Genomic DNA, 17,307 nt, shown 5'->3' with positions numbered 1-17,307 from the left:
GGCTCTGGTTATGGTTGTCAGGCTTTCCCTTTCTATCCTGTATTCTTTGTAAGGAAGTCACTGTGCATAACCCACACTTAAGGAGTGGGGAGTTACGCTGCATCTCCAGAGAGTGTATTGTATTATCTACATAAATTATTTGGAACTCATCTGCATGGGAGTTTTGTCTATTATTCTCCATTTGTTTATTTATTCAATAATTTATATCAGTATGGACTCATGAATAGTTTATACTTTAGGTTATAATCCAATGCTACTTTATTTATTTGCTCAAACTGTTCCTGTGGGAGTTCTTTCAGTTGGTTCTATGTCCGTTTGACATATTCTCATAATTGTGTGTGTGTGCATGTGTGTGTGTGTGTCTATGTGTTTTGAATACTTCCTAATTTTCTGTCACTACAAGGTGCTCCTGGATCATCATCTATATATCCTCCCCCAGTTCTATAATTGACTGTTTTTCCAAGGAGCCCTGGTTCTTTTGTTTGGAAATGGTGTTAGAAACCAAAATCTAGGTACTAGGTGTACTCATTGTTATTGGATTGTAGCTGCTTTTAGGCTCTCTCAGCTGACAGAGCAAGGGAATGTATTTGCATATACTAACCTGTGTATATACACATATCTACAAATATTTCTGTATGTAATCATCTGTATCTATGTTAAGCTAAATATGAGTTTAGACTGATGTCTCCAATTCTAATTCATCACCACATGGATAATTCTAGCCTCCTCCTCTTGCTTACCTATAACTTCCCATTCTAACAGTCAGAAACTTGGTTGCCATCCATCCACTTAATTGTTCATTTATGTATACATGTATAACAGTATCAGAATTAACTGGTATCCCCAGGGGCAAGAACTTTATCAACTACAGCAGCAGTTCCCAGCCTTTTTGGCACCAGGGGCTGGTTTTGTGGAAGATAATTTTTCCATGGCTGGCTCTGGCAGGGAGTGTTTTGGGATGAAACTGCCCATGTGTCACTTAGTTGACCTAAGGTGCATGCAACCTAGATCCCTTGCATAAGCAGTTCATGATAGGGTTTACACTGTTATGAGAATCTATTGCCACCACTGATCAGACAGGAAGCAGAGCTCAGGTGGTAATGCTGTTGCCCACGGGTCACCTCCTGCTGTGCGGCCCAGTTCCTAACAGGCCATGGATAGGTGTTGGTCTGTGGCGCAAGAGTTGGGGACCCCTGAACTAGAGTACAGTGGTTATGTGTGGTTCCTTTTCCCTTTAGTCTTGCAGACTCCACTCATTTCCAAAGTTACTTAGGTCAACTACCCTCTCCCCTTACCCCTTCAGTGAGGTTGTTTCATACATTTGTAATAGAGTTAGATTGTCTGTTTTGTCACATTCTGCATTCTATTCTGGGATCCTTTGATGTCCTTAATTATTTTTGTTTAAATTGCATGCATTAAGGTTTACTTTTTGTGCTGTAAAGTTTTATGGGTTTTGAGAATGCCTTGTGCCATGTATTTGCTAATACATACTAAGATAGTTTGAGCTATTTAATTTTATATTATTATATTGTATTATTTTATGTTATTTACTAGTACAATGCATTGTCAAAACCCATAAAGTAAGGTTTTGAAATAGTCCAAACTATTTTCAATTATTTAATATTTGACTTTTTTTTTTTGACTTTTGAGACAGTGTCTCACTCTTTCACCCAGGCTGGAGTGCAGTGGCTTGATCACAGTTCACTGCAGCCTTGATTTCCTGAGCTCAAGCAATCCTTCCACCTCAGCCTCCCAAGTAACTAGGACCACAGATGCACACCAACACACCGAACTAATTAAACAATTTTTTTGTAGAGATGAGGTCTCATTATATCACCCAGGTTGGTCTCAGACTCCTGGCCTCAAATGATCCTCCTGCCTTGGCTTCCCAAAGTGCTGGGATTACAGGCATGAGCCACTGTGCCCAGCCTTGACCACTTTTTTTGGACCGGCAATTTTGAGTGGTTCAATCCAATGTAAGTTGAAATTTAAGCCAATCTATTATTTACATGCAGTTACATGAAATAGCTAAAACTTTTGAGTAAGTATTGTTATCATAAAGATATCTCATAATCTTAACTACATAGTTATATATATATATTTTTTTTCTCCTGCCTCAGCCTCCTGAGTAGTTGGGATTATAGGCACTCACTGCCATGCCAAGCTAATTTTTGTATTTTTAGTAGAGATGGGATGTCACCATGTCGGCCAGGATGGTCTCCATCTCCTGACCTCATGATCTGCCCACCTCGGCCTCCCAAAGTGCTGGGATTACAGGCATGAGCCACAGCGCCTGGCCTAATTTTTGTATTTTTAGTAGAGCCGGGGTTTTACCATGTTGGCCAGGCTGGTCTGGAGCTCCTGATCTCAAGTGACCTGCCCACCTTGGCCTCCCAAAGTGCTGAGATTACAGGCACGAGCCACCACACCTGGCCCCCACCTTTCCTGTCTGTGATTCCTCCCACTGTCCTTGAGCAGGGAAAGTTGTGAAAAGAGAGTCAGGATCTTCTTTGCCACTGGAAAACCGGAAAGCTCTGGTCTTTCCTCAAAAGCTATTTGCTTTATTTTTACTTATTTTCTTTTATTTTATTTATTTTTTTGATACAGAATCTCTCTGTGTCTCCCGGGCTGGAGTGCAGTGGCATGATCTCGGCTCACTGCAACCTCCACTTCCCAGGTTGATGCAATTCTCCTGCCTCAGCCTCCTGAGTAGCTGGGATTACAGGTGCCCACCACCATGCCTGGCTAATTTGTTTGTATTGATTGACTAATTTTTATTATACTTAAAGTTCTAGGGTACATGTGCACAATGTGCAGGTTTGTTACATAGGTATACATGTGCCATGTTGGTTTGTTGCACCCATCAACTCGTCATTTACATTAGGTATTTCTCCTAATGCTATCCCTCTCCCAGCCCCCGACCCCCCGGCAGGCGCTGGTGTATGATATTCCCCGCCCTGTGTCCAAGTGTTCTCATTGTTCAGTTCCCACCTATGAGTGAGAACATGCAGTGTTTGGTTTTCTGTCCTTGTGATAGTTTTCTGAGAATGATGGTTTCCAGCTTCATCCATTCTGCCCTTGTGATAGTTTTCTGAGAATGATGGTTTCCAGCTTTATCTATGTGCCTGCAAAGGACATGAACTCATCCTTTTATATGGCTGCATAGTATTCAATGGTGTATATGTGCCACATTTTCTTAATCCCGTCTATCATTGATGGACATTTGGGTTGGTTCCAAGTCTTTGCCATTGTGAATAGTGCTGCAATAAACATACGTGTGCATGTGTCTTTATGGTAGTATGATTTATAATCCTTTGGGTATATACCCAGTAATGGGATCACTGGGTGAAATGGCATTTCTAGTTCTAGATCCTTGAGGAATTGCCACACTGTCTTCCACAGTGGTTGAACTAATGTACACTCCCACCAACAGTGTAAAAGTGTTCCTATTTCTCCACATTCTCTCCAGCATCTGTTGTTTCCTGACTTTTTAATGATTGCCATTCTAACTGGCGTGAGATGGTATCTCATTGTGGTTTTGATTTGCATTTCTCTGATGACTAGTGATGATGAGCATTTTTTCATGTGTCTGTTGGCTGCATAAATGTCTTCTTTTGAGAAGTGTCTGTTCATATCCTTTGCCCACTTTTTGATGGGGTTGTTTGATTTTTTTCTTGTAAATTTGTTTAAGTTCTTTGTAGATTCTGGATATTAGCCCTTTGTCAGATGGGTAGTTGCAAAAATGTTCTCCCATTCTGTAGGTTGCCTGTTCACTCTAAAGGTAGTTTCTTTTGCTGTGCAGAAGCTCTTGAGTTTAATTAGATCCCATTTGTCTATTCTGGCTTTTGTTGCCATTGCTTTTGGTGTTTTAGTCATGAAGTCCTTGCCCATGCCTACGGCCTGAATGGTATTGCCTGGGTTTTCTTCTAGGGCTTTTATGGTTTTAGGTCTAACATCTAAGTCTTTAATCCATCTTGAATTAATTTTTGTATAAGATGTAAGGAAGGGATCCAGTTTCAGCTTTCTACATATGGCTAGCCAGTTTTCCCAGCACCATTTATTAAATAGGGAATCCTTTCCCCATTTCTTGTTTTTCTCAGGTTTGTCAAAGATCAGATGGTTGTAGATGGGTGGTATTATTTCTGAGGCCTCTGTTCTGTTCCATTGGTCTATATGTCTGTTTTGGTACCAGTACCATGCTGTTTTGGTTACTGTAGCCTTGTAGTATAGTTTGAAGTCAGGTAGCGTGATGCCTCCAACTTTGTTCTTTTTGCTTAGGATTGTCTTGGCAATGTGGGCTCCTTTTTGGTTCCATATGAACTTTAAAGTAGTTTTTTCCAATTCTGTGAAGGAAGTCATTGGTAGCTTGATGGGGATGACATTGAATCTATAAATTACCTTGGGCAGTATGGCCATTTTCATGATATTGATTATTCCTATCCATGAGCATGGAATGTTCTTCCATTTGTTTGTGTCCTCTTTTATTTTGTTGAGCAGTGGTTTGTAGTTCTCCTTGAAGAGGTCCTTCACGTTCCTTGTAAGGTGGATTCCTGGGTATTTTATTCTCTTTGAAGCAATTGTGAATGGGAGTTCACTCATGATTTGGCTCTCTGTTTGTCTGTTATTGGTGTATAGGAATGCTTGTGATTTTTGCACATTGATTTTGTATATTTTGTATCCTGAGACTTTGCTGAAGTTGCTTATCAGCTTAAGGAGATTTTGGGCTGACACGATGGGGTTTTCTAAATATACAATCATGTCATCTGTAAGCAGGGACAATTTGACTTCCTCTTTTCCTAATTGAATACCCTTTATTTCTTTCTCTTGCCTGATAGCCCTGGCCAGAACTTCCAACACTTACATAGTTATATTTTTATTTAGTTAGTAAATAAACTATGACAAAACACCTGCAATTTTTTTCTGATAAAATAGTCATGTTAAATGGTTATATTCCTTCATCCTCTCCAAATATGTGTGCTTTCAAAGAAGAGTAGATACTAATTCAAATATATCCTACCCAGTGTGAGGATTTTAGGCAGAGTTAACAATGAATTAAAAACTTTTAGGCAGTGTGGGGAAATTTTGCTTTCTAAAGGGAAAAATTTGCTCCCTTAATTGTTCTTTACATACTACTGCTTCTCTCATTTCATTTTCTGAAAGTATTTAGGTCTTTTGGACCATCTTAAAGTGATCCCAAGCCACATCTTCTACATGAAACAGGGTTATATTTCTTCATTCAACACATATTTTTTTTTTTTTTTAGCATCTTCTTCATGTGTAACATTGCGTTAGGGGCAGAATTCCAAATTGTAGATCACCCACCTTCTGGGTAGCTAAAATGCACTTGGAAGCAGTGGCTTCCAGACTACTGAATTTCACGAATCAGTTTTAAAAAATGGCAATTAGTGTAGAGTTGCCCCCTTTTTATTTTTGTCAAATCAGGTCATAGCAAATGAACACCAAACAAAGTTTTCACTAGGTTGGATTTGTTTTGCTCCTTCCAAATGTCTAATTTAAAATTTATACTATGTACTTTTTTCTAATTAGAATATTTTATGTATTTTTCCCTATTCCATTTTTATTTGAAGTGGATTATTCTTAAACACTTCAGCTATTATCCTCTACTCCACAAATGTCAAGGATAGACCTTTAATGAGTAGAACAGATGTCAGGGATTTGACAGTAGTGAATAATCATGTCTATCTCTTGTCAATCTTTTGATTTTAAGTGAGGGAAATGCTGTGGAGAATTGTTTCTTTTGTTGAAAACCTAGATTAGTACATGCTATGCCATAGTGAATGCTTAATGAATACATGCCAAATAAATAAAAAAAAAGAATCTTCCCAAATTCTTATTCATTGACATGAAGATATAAAATCTAGCATGTTGATAACATTGAACTTTCTTAAATAATTCTATAACAAGTTCTCTTCTTTTTGTATGGATTTTTCATACAATCTGTGTTAACATTTGCTTGTGAAATCAATTAGCCCAACTAGAAAAATACAGTTAAGTGTTTAAATTACTTTTGATCAAATGGCTTTTATTTGATAAATGCTATCAAAAAGGACTAATCAACTTTCTAGGTCTGAGGTTCATTTTTTTTTGACTAATACTTGTATTTGTACAAAATGTTTTCTTTGGAGTTTATTACTCTTGTCTATAACATTTTCAGGATTTAATTAGGAGAGGGATTTTCCTATTCAGGATATGTATAGGTCAGATTATGATGCTGTGGCATGTAGACCATACCTTAGAATTGTGTTGTATTTGGCAAGAACTTCATTTACTTTTAACAATCTGGCATTTTCTACATTTTATGGATGGAAATAATAAAAATGGGATCTTTGCCCTAATTGGCCAGTGGTAAAATTTAACCTTGGTTTTCATGGTCTTAGACTTTTTCTTAATAAGAAATTTGTTTAAAATTAGTACATTTCTTATTACCGTTTTCATTTTGAACCTAGTTTCACAAGTAAGCATTTTTACTGAGCATGCAGTATGTCCCTTTGCTGACCTAGTGATTCTATAAGTCCTATACCATTTGTGAGAATCAACAAGACTGATACAATAAAATTTATTTTAAATCTTCAGGATACAGATACAAGTGAATATATTTATGAAGATTTAGAGATTTATAAAATTTAATCGAGAGATTATTTCATTTTTAAAACCTATTTTTTCTTCTTATTAAAGAAAATACATGTTCATTAAAGGATATTTTAGAAACAGATAAAACTAAAAGAAAATAAAAATCACCTATAATCCAGTTACTTGGAATTAGCCACTTTTAACATTTGGTACAGATTTATCTTATGCTATATTGTATTATATTGTTATATGATTTAAAAGTGTGTGTGTATATACATATATATATAGAGAGAGAGAAATCATATTGTACATTTGGGCTTGTTAGCTTTCTTTTTCACTTAATAGTAGAGAGTGAATTTTTTTTTCATATTTACTATTCTGTTACCTCATTCTTAATGATTACTTAGTCTACAGTGGGTGATAAATCCTTTCTTTTTGGATGTTTATATTATTTCTGATAACAATTTCATTTTAACTGTTGTTAGTTCTACAGGAGGTTATGCATTTGACTTTTTACAAGAAAGGGGTGATGAGTAGTATTTGAAGCTAACGTGAGTTTGTAGGGCCGTAGTGTCCTCCGGATGTTGGGAGCTATTGCTCTGGGGCATTGCTCCTTTTAGCCCCTCCGGACGCTTGCCTAGCTGGGCTGAGGCAGGCTGAGGCCTGTTTGTTGTTAGCCCAGCTGCAAGAGCAGTGGCCTTAGTAACGTCAGCAGGAACAGAGCAGGCTTCATCTCTGCCCTTTGTCTGGATTTGGTGCTGGTGTGTTTTCCCCGCTGCTGCCATGTGATGGCTCGTAAGCAGCACTACACACTGGATCTGTAACTCCTTTTGAAAGCTCTGTTGTGAGATGCTGCTGCGTTTCAGTGGAGGGGAGATTTTTGCTAGTGTGCCACTTTTGGTTTCTTTCAAATGTGGATGTGCCTTCCTCTAAAGAATCCTAGGTAAGGAAAGCACTAGTTTTGAAGTGACTAAAAATGAATTAAATTATCCTTTCCTCCATGCTTCCTATGGTGGAACGGTAGTAAAATAGGAAAGTAAGTACTCGGATTTCCTTGCCTACTTTGCATTATAGTTAATCACCACGGGAGAGGTGGGAAATGAGAGAGTGAGGGTGGGAATCAGGGAAGATTTCCTAAATGAAATAATATTTGAATGAGGTGATAAAGAATAATAATGGGTGGCAGGAAACACAGAAATGTGGATAATGGTAGTTACTCAGGGTTTGTTTATGTACTCATCCATAAAACATTAGTTGAGGGCCTATGCTATACCGGGAGTTATACTAGACTTTGGATACCCAAGAATTAATTAGACATGGTTCCTGCTTTTTACGGGTTGACAGTCTGGTTGGGAAGATGGAAAATAGACAAAACATATATAGTGGGTTCTATAGTAAAGGTTTCTACAAATAACATGGAAGTATCATAGTCCAGACTAGGCAGGTTAAGAAAAGTCTTTTCGTAGGGGTTGACACCTGAGATGAGACTTCAAGGACAAGTGGGCAAGGGAGAAGGTACACCAGATAGAAGAAACTGCATGTGCAAAGGCAAGGATGCAAGAAGGAAGCTGGAATATCCAGGCACTGCAAGGAGTTCAGTGTACAGCAAAAGAGAGACTGCACAGTGGGGGAGGATTGGCAAGAAGTAATTTACAAGGGCTTGAGTTAAGACAGTAAGGGACATGGAGAAAATCAAGGACAACCCCCAGATTTTTACTTGGTTGGTAGTGCTATTCTCACTGTATGCTTTCATTGCAGAAAATAAACAAGGAGGGACAGATTCAAAGAGGACAATAGCGTATTCAAATTAGGACACGATGCGTTTGAGGTACTTGTGATATATCGATATAACAAGTAGAAATCTGGGGCTCAGAAGAGAGATTGGGGCTGTAGATTCATGGGTGGTAGCCATTAGCAGGGGGTGGATGAAACCACCGAGGGGGAGAACATGCAGAGTGAAAAGATGGCTGGAAAAAACCCCAAGAAGGAGCGGACAACCAAAGATACTGAGAAGGAGGCAAGGAGTTGGAGGAAAAGCACAGAAGACAGGAGAGGAGACAGAGGTCAGCAGTATCAAGTTTTTCTGAAAGAAGAAATCAGATAAATTTTCACCACTTTTAGGAATGAGGCCATTGGTGATCTTGGTGAGGGCAGCTTCCAGGGTGAAGTAGGAAACTGACCTGAATTTCAGCAGGGCAGCAGTCAGGGTGGCGTGATTTAAGAATTTTCCTTTAAGAAGCTTGTCTGTGGAGGAAGGAGTGAGGAATGATAGCAGATCTAGGACTGTATGAAACAGGATGGAGAGAGATGATGGTTTGCTTGTCTTTTTCCCCAAGGTTAAAAAGCTGGAACATTTTTATACTAATGCCGATAAAATATGCATATTATTGATACTTTGAAATGTATGAGGCCGGGCGCGGTGGCTCCGCCTGTAATCCCAGCACTTAGGGAGGCCGAGGCGGGCGGATCACGAGGTCAGGAGATCAAGACCATCCTGGCCAACACGGTGAAACCCCGTCTCTACTAAAAAAAAATAGAAAAAATTAGCCGGGCGTGGTGGCGGGCGCCTGTAGTCCCAGCTGCTCGGGAGGCTGAGGCAGGAGAATGGCGTGAACCCGGGAGGTGGAGCTTGCAGTGAGCCGAGAGCGCGCCACTGCACTCGAGCCTGGGCGACAGAGCGAGACTCTGTCTCAAAAAAAAAAAAAAAAAAATGTATGAAGTTCAGTACCTAGGAAAGATGACAGTCTTTTAGTCATACCCCACCTGCCGGAATTGAGAAATCCAAAAATTTATTGTTTTGTAATTGTGACAGAAAAAAAAATCATCTATGATGTCTTATAAAGCATTTTCGCACTCTTGATTTTTCCATATAATCCCGAAAGAAGACAGCACGGAGAGACAAGAGGTGAATGAAATAGGCCCTGAGCAGCTGGGGTGGTGGAGCAAAGTTCCTCTAGATTACTCACCAGTGAACAATTCAGGCTCTTGCACAGAGCCCACTCAGCTCCACACAACTCTCACCAGTCAGCTTGTCTGACATCTACACCCATTACAGAGGAGGAGCAAGGAGGAACCGCGTGGGTGAGGGCAGGCACACTGATGCCCGGGAGAAGTGGTACCCAATATGCTGATAACGAAGGAGGGACAGACATGTCAGAAAATGCCTCCAAAAGGAATAAAAATGCCAATAAAAGCTCACAACTTGTGCAGGGTTACCAGACCCCTCTGTAATAGCAACTGAAGGCATCACTATGTTTTAACATAGTAGCAATAATTGGTATTTCAAATGAATGCTCCATCAAGAAATGTTTAAATACTCGGTATACTATGTTTTAAGAACGTGAACAAGAAAATGCCAACTGCATTTTATAGTTTGACATTAAAATAAAATTTTGGCAATTAAAGTGCTAGCTGAGACCTTTCCTAAAGGGTCTCACTCTGTTACTATTTGTAGGGCATCCAAGACTTAGTGCTTCTTACATAAATTGATGAGAGATAGAGCTGTGATGTGTAGAAGGTACAGAAAACCTGGTTGTAGATGAAAAGAATGCCCAGGAAGCTATATGAGTTCAAGTTTACATTTCCATAGCACATTTAAAAAAATAATCATTTTCAATCTGTATTGCCCTGTGAAATCATAAAAAGGTTAATAAATAGAATTTTTCAAGAATTAATAACCCCATTCTATTCTGAAACCTGGAAAACACATTAACTTTATTAGCTTTTAAGTAACAAATATTCCTCTTTTAATTCTAAACTATAGTTTGCCCTTTTCATCCATTTAATTGAAATAGTAACCTATAGTAGAAACTATTAAAAATCAATTATGAAAGGTCCATTAAATTTCTTTAACCAGTTACAAGAAATAAGTATTTTAATTGTTCTTTGAGAACTGCCAATGAACAAAATCAGACTTTTGTAAAATGAAAGTAAAAATGCTCATGATTGAATTGTGGTAGCCCTGTTGATATTCAGGAAGGATAAGCCTTGAAACCTCCTGAGATCCAAAGTTTCTGATGTGAGAAATGTTTTTGTCTTTTATAATCAAGAGTCTGAAATCTGGACAACGGCTTAAAATCAAAGTAGTGACCTGGAATGCTTGTTGTTGACTCTACAGAAATGTGTTGAGGAGTGATAATCTTTGCCAAAAGGAGGGAATATTTTTTTTAATTGATCAAAGGCTTAAATCTTTTTTTTTTTTTTTAAACTAACATTTGGTTCAGTCAGTGTTTCCTACTGTCTTTTATGTTGAAATTTACATGTGGGAGATTTGATAAGCCTGAGACAAAGTCACTATGTCAGAAGCAACATACTTTAGTGATTGACTTATCTGTTGGTGATGACATGTTATGACATGTTGTTAGGTGTTTATCAAGGATTGGAAATTCCAATTTGCCACGTAAAAGAATGGTTACTGGTTAAAAACTACTTGTATTCTTCTGTGCTATGAGTGAAAAATTTCTACAGCATCTATGTTAAAAAATGCTTGTTAAAGGGTTGAACTCTCATGCCTGTAATCCCAGCACTTTGGGAGGCTCAGGCGGGAAGATCACTTTAGTCTATGAGTTCAAGACCAGCCTGGGCAGCATAGTGGGACCTCGTCTCTACAGGAAATAAACAAAGTATCCAGGCATGGTGGTGGACTGCCAAATAGTCCCAGCTATTTGGGAGGATGAGGTGGGAGGATTGCTTGAGCCCAGGAGGTCAAGGCTGAGGTGAGCTGAGATCGTGCCACTATACTTAAGCCTGGGTGACAGAGCGAGACCCTGTCTCAAAAAATATATATAAATAAATAAAAAAAATAAAGGGTTTAATTAGGGGTGAAAATGAGGTAGAAGCATAAGGAAAAATTCTAACTGAGAGAAATAAGATAAAAGTGTCATTCTTAAAAAATGTTGTATGTATATAGTTTGCTGTCATAGACTAGACAGTGGCAAATACTGTAACTTTATCATAGATCTTTCCTTTGTACTTGGATACCATTTTGAATTTTATTTTTCTGTATGTATTTTTTTCCATTTAAATTTATGCTCCAAGATGGAAGTTAACAGTAATACCACCTTACTTTCTTTTTCCACGTTACAATTTTTAGAGACATTTCCCAAGGACTATCTTATTTATTAATATGTGATTCAAGTACACTGGGGAAGGTAAGTATACTATTGTTATTTTACAAAGGAAAGTACAGGTAAAAGAGAGTTCAGTAACTTGTTTAAGGTCCTGTAGCTAGTGTCAAGACTAAACTCTTTCTTACTTGTACTTCATTGTCTTTTAATCATAGCACATTATTAATGTGGAAATTGATAAAGATATTTTTGTTGGAAGTTTAATTGAACTTTGAACTTGAAAATTTAACTTGTAGACATTTTACTCCTGAAAAAGGGGGCTTAAGTAACCTCAACTGAAAAGACATAAGGGCTGGAAATTTTACATAGACCTTGAACATTTTAAAATTTTGCTTAAAAATTGCTTAAAATGTTCTATTATAGCCAAGATAATCACAGAGCTAGAATTCATTCTCTACTAGACATGGGCACTACATTCATTGTAACCAACTAGTGTTCGGTAGAAGTATAATTGGGAAAGAAGGAAGACTTAAGTTACTTATATATGTAACAAGGCAGCTTATTAAGAATTTACTAGGCTGGGCGCAGTGGCTCACAGCTGTAATCTCAGCACTTTGGGAGGCTGTGATGGGTGGATCTCTTGAGCCCAGGAGTTTAAGACCATCCTGGGCAACATGGTGAAACCCCGTCTCCTCAAAAAATAATAAAAAAAAAAAGCCAGCATGGTGTCACGCACCTGTAGTCCCGGTTACTCGGGAGGCTGAGGTGGATCACCTGAGCCCAGGAGATAGAGGTTGCAGTGAGCTGAGATTGTGCCACTGCATTCCAGCCTGTGCGGCAGAGTAAGACCCTGTCTCAAAAGAAAAAATAAAAATTACCATAACTTGATGGGAAAATGCAACTTTATTGTTCGTTCTACAGCATTAAGAGAAGCATACAATCCATCCTTGGGGATGGGAGACTGTCCACTGCATTCCTAAATAATAAATCCTCCTTATTCCCAAGGAAGGTAAATAGGCTCTTGGATGGTCCTAGAATTCATGGCCCAGGCTTTTAGGATCATCCTGCACCTAAAGCCCTTGGGGGAACAACCAAACCCTAATGCTGTTGAAAGATATTAGGAAAGACATGAGGGTTTTCTTTAGAAGACTGGCCAATTTCTCTCAGGAAAGAAAGACATTTCCCAGAGACAGGAAGTCAAAGATGGCCTGTTTTTTTTGCGGGTAGTTGAAGCTGGTGCTTTACTGAAGCAGTGTCTTGGAGGTCTTGATGGTAGGTATGGCTATGTGGGTGTTAGGGATGACTGAGCACTGAGACCATGACTTTGATATCCATGGTGAAGGTCCTTATAGATAAGTTGGTATGGAGGCTGAGGGAGGGTGGCGTGGAGGGTAAGCAGTGGATGCTGCCAGTGGAAAGAAGTCACCTTCAACAGAACCACGGGGTTTAGACAATGAATTTCTCCAGGGGGATTGCGCTGGACAAGTGACTACAGGCCTTGCCTAATTTTCCTTCATTGCATCATCTTTGAGGTGCTTACACCACTCAAGGGGTGAGAGAAGAGCTCTTAGGCATATCTGATATTTAGATTTCTTACTGATGTGGCTGACTCTTAGCTTAGAAGTCTGCACTGATTTGAATTTGAAAAATGAAAAGATGTGACATTTTTTGTTTCTTGAGTCTTGTGGAGCAGTTCATAGCTTTATGTGCATGCATTCATTCATATACACATGCATATGTTACTGTATACTGCATACTTCTCTTTAATGCCTCTGTGGTCTTTACATATCCATCCTGAAATGTCGTCATCCTCATCTGACAACCTAGAAAATGCTAACTCATCATTCAAAATTCATGTCAAATATCAGTCTTCCTTTTTGAGTATGCAGGGAGTAAGGAGTCTAAAAATAATTCTTGGCTTCTTAATTTGTGATATAGAGATATTGCCTGCTTTGCTTAAATCACAGCTGGTTATGAGAATTGAATGAAATGACTTACCTTAAAGAGACAAAAAGTAGCTAAGGATGGGAGAGTCCAAGTAGCAAAAGCATGGTGTGGAGAAATTTGATACGCATGGGGAGAGGGCCTGAGGGAGACCTGTCTCAAGGTAGCTGAGGATTTTTCTTTTTCGGTATATGTGGTGGGGAGTAAAATAGCTAAAAAATATTTACTTCATGTAAGACTAGATTTAGGGGAGAATATTAAAACTCAGGAAGAGGACTTTTAACATAGTGAGGTGGTTAAAAGGAGACAACTTCTCAATAGATGAGGGAGGTATTTTGAATAGATTTTTGGAAATGGTACACAAAATTAGTTTTATTGAAGAGTGAAAGAGCTGGACAGATGGGAAAATCATCATGGAGACTAGTAGATTGTGAGGGTGAAAACCATGAGTAGGCTTAAAAGTATTGTCTCAAGACAAAAAAAAAATGGGCTATTTTGGAAGTAAAGAGTTTTTAATTCCAGGAGGTGGCCCTCTACTGATGTAAGCAGACTGTGATTTAGTATGTGAAGGATGGATGTACCAGACTCATTTCCCAGAGGGAAGAGGCAGTTACTAGATTGTTTAGCCTCTTCACATGCTTGTAATATTGTTGCTTTCAAAGGTTTGCTGAAGAAATGAATGAAATGGATTGTCAAGTATTAGTAAGATATTTTTAGCTGTAGTTCAATTGCTTTTTTTTTTTTTTTGAGATAGGGTCTCCTTCTGTCACCCAGGCTGGAGAGCAGTGGTGTGAACATGGCTCATTGCGGCCTCGACTTCCTGGGCTCAAGCGATTCTCCCATCTCAGCCTCCTGTATAGTTGGGACCAAAGGCACGTGCCACCACACCTGGCTAAGTTTTAAATTTTTTGTATAGATGGAGTCTTACCATCTTGCCCAGGCTAGTCTTGAATTCCTGGACCCAAGGGATCCTCCTGTCTCAGCCTCTCAAACTCCTGAGATTATAGGTGTGAGCCACCACGCCCTACCAACAAAACTTTTTTTTTTTTGCCCGACCCCCAGCAACAAAACTTTTGATTCCTTCCTTATAATAGTTTCTTTTTAAATAACTTGGACAAGAAATGTTTGCACAGAATCTCACTGATAATGTGCTTTAACTTGAAGAGTATGAAATAATCTTGAGTCTACTATTTTTGTTTTTTAATGAAAATGCATTAATCATTTACATTTTTTAAGATACCCAATTTATTTTGGAAGCTATATGTTATTTTCATAAAAAATTCTTAACTTACAGAATGTCCACTGCTTAGGATTTCCTGTTTTTTTTTTTTGTATTTTAAATATATCTCTAACAAATAATCATCACGAAGGAAAAGAGGTTACATTTATTGCAGTCCTGCTATGTGCTTTATGCATGTTATATAGTCCTTTCAAAAACTTTTCAAGTAAGTGATACTATTTTTATTTTATAGATGTGGATCATGAGATTTAGAGAGACGATGTAAAATATAGCCAAGATAATACAGGCTCAGTCAGAGGTGGAGCTGAGATTTGAACGCAAGTCTTTTTGGAAACAAAATTTATCTGATTCTCACCACATTTCATTCCAGGGAAAAAATAATTCCATCCTGGCTCTGTTTTTATTTATAGCCAGAAATGGACTACCTCTAACTGTCTCCACTGCTGCCATTCTGGTCTGGGCTTCCCTGATGTTTTGCCTCTATTACTGTAACATCTCCTAATTGTTTTCCCTGCTTCTCTCTTTGATCCCCACAGTTGATTTTTGATGGCTAATGCAATCCTTTAAAAACGTAAGTCAGGCCGGGCGCAGTGGCTCATGCTTGTAATCCCAGCACTCTGGGAGGCTGAGGCGGGCAGATCACCTGAGGTTGGGAGTTCAAGATCAGCCTGACCAACATGGAGAAACCCCGTCTCTACTAAAAATACAAAATTAGCCGGGCAAGATGGTGCATGCCTGTAATCCCAGCTACTGGGGAGGCTGAGGCAGGAGAACCGCTTGAACCCGGGAGGCGGAGGTTGCGGTAAGCCAAGATTGCGCCATTGCACTCCAGCCTGGGCAGCAAGAGTGAGACTCCGTCACAGGAAAAAAAAAAAGAAGTAAGTCAGGTCATGTTACTCCTCTGCTCAAAATTCTTCCATCACTCCCCATTTCACATGGAGAAAATACAGAGTTCCTACAATGGCTGAGGTGATCTGGCGCCCCTTTCTTTCTCTCTGACCTAATATCTGACTTTTTCCCCTTGCTCATTCCTCTCTAGCATGCCAGGCACATGTCTGCATGGCTAATTCACTTGCCCCTTCAAGTCGTTACTAAACTCTCACTTTCACAATGAGGCTTACTTTGATCCACTATTTAAAACTGCAACTCCAGTGGGACTTAAGATGCAAAAATTTGTGATTTTCAGGATTTTGATTATGTGCTTTAAATATATAAAATTCTCTGCTATGTTCAATGATAACTACTTTTTCATGTTGACATACAGAATTGGAATATATCTAAAACACCAAAAACATATATTTATAAGTAGAATAGTAAAGATACACATAATGTTTTCTAATCGTTGACTGTATCTCATTGTAAGAAATACATTTTATTGTGACCTCGTATATCTATATAAAATGGAAATAAAAGTTTTATAAAATACTTGGCATTTCTGTGTGTTATACTCATATAGTTTCTGTTGAATTCCATTCCTTTCTTTTCCATTATGAAAATATGTTGGTCAAGTTCTACAAAATTTATTTCACAACTCATTTATTGGTTACAACCTATAGTTTAAAAATATTGGGCTATTCTTCAAATCCCATTAATTCAGGAGATAAGATATGAATTTTTTGCATTAACTTCTTGAAAACATACACTGCAGAGGGTGATGATTGAAAAGTCATTTATACTTTTGAGTTATTGGCATGTAGCTATTACTGCATTTTGCATATTCATGCTCAGATTAACAAAAGTAATATAGATTAGGTTGCATAAATATGTAATTAAATAATTATAAGTGCTTATGTTTTGTCAATATTATTTGCTAATGGTAGAACTCTTATATTAGAAGTGGTTTTTTCCATCCAGTGGATCAGGAGATTTCTATCTTTTTTCCCCCCTAATTTCCAAATTTCAGTATTTTAATTTTTGATGGATTGGTGCTTATTTTCGTATCTTTATTGATATTAGATGCTGACAGTGAAGAAAAATATTCAATAATAAAAATTTGTGCTTCATTTTAAAGTATTACAATAATAATTAACATATAACCCTACATAGCTTATTGTACATTTGTTTATTAGTATCTTAATTTCTTAGCACTGAAAACATTAACAGATACCTCTATAATATTCTCTAATATGGTGTATTCTCTAAATTTGAAATTTCCTAATGTAATCTTTCTTAAAAGTAGGAGATATATATTCCAAGCTTATCTTTTACCATTGTCCTCTTACATGTAATGCTATAGCCATATTAAATTTGGCCTGTCCCTCCCTCCTTCCCTACTTCCCTTCCTTCCATCTTTCCTTCCTCCTGCCTTTCTGCCTCCTTCCTTTTCTTCCTCCCTCCCTTTTTTCCTTCCTTTTAACTAATATTTTTGAACACCTGCTATGTGCCATGTGTAGTAGTGGGAAGAAAATAAATGACATAGTCTTTGCTGTCTCTGAACTTAAACTGGATACTAACAGTCCCAGTTAT

The 17,307-nt window shown here is 38.2% G+C and overlaps 1 protein-coding gene across 13 annotated transcripts in view; it reads left to right on the top strand.

Moving 5' to 3' along the window:
* The window catches only part of DNM3 (dynamin 3), a 576,940-nt gene that overhangs the window by 50,299 nt on the left and 509,334 nt on the right, over positions 1-17,307 (top strand). Inside the window, exon 1 of one of the 13 annotated variants that reach the window (XM_055377780.2) lies at positions 7,083-7,534. The exons of the other annotated variants lie outside the window; for them this stretch is intronic. Within the exon in view, the coding sequence (XP_055233755.1) occupies positions 7,503-7,534 (32 nt within the window). The 5' untranslated portion in view covers positions 7,083-7,502. Of the gene's footprint in view, positions 1-7,082; positions 7,535-17,307 lie in introns of those variants that run through there. 13 annotated transcript variants of the gene reach the window in all.

The sequence above is a fragment of the Gorilla gorilla genome, chromosome 1 (assembly GCF_029281585.2).
Source record: "Gorilla gorilla gorilla isolate KB3781 chromosome 1, NHGRI_mGorGor1-v2.1_pri, whole genome shotgun sequence".
Taxonomy (NCBI): domain Eukaryota; kingdom Metazoa; phylum Chordata; class Mammalia; order Primates; family Hominidae; genus Gorilla; species Gorilla gorilla.
Note: the sequence above shows the minus strand (reverse complement) of the source record. Positions and strands in the feature narration are given on the sequence as shown.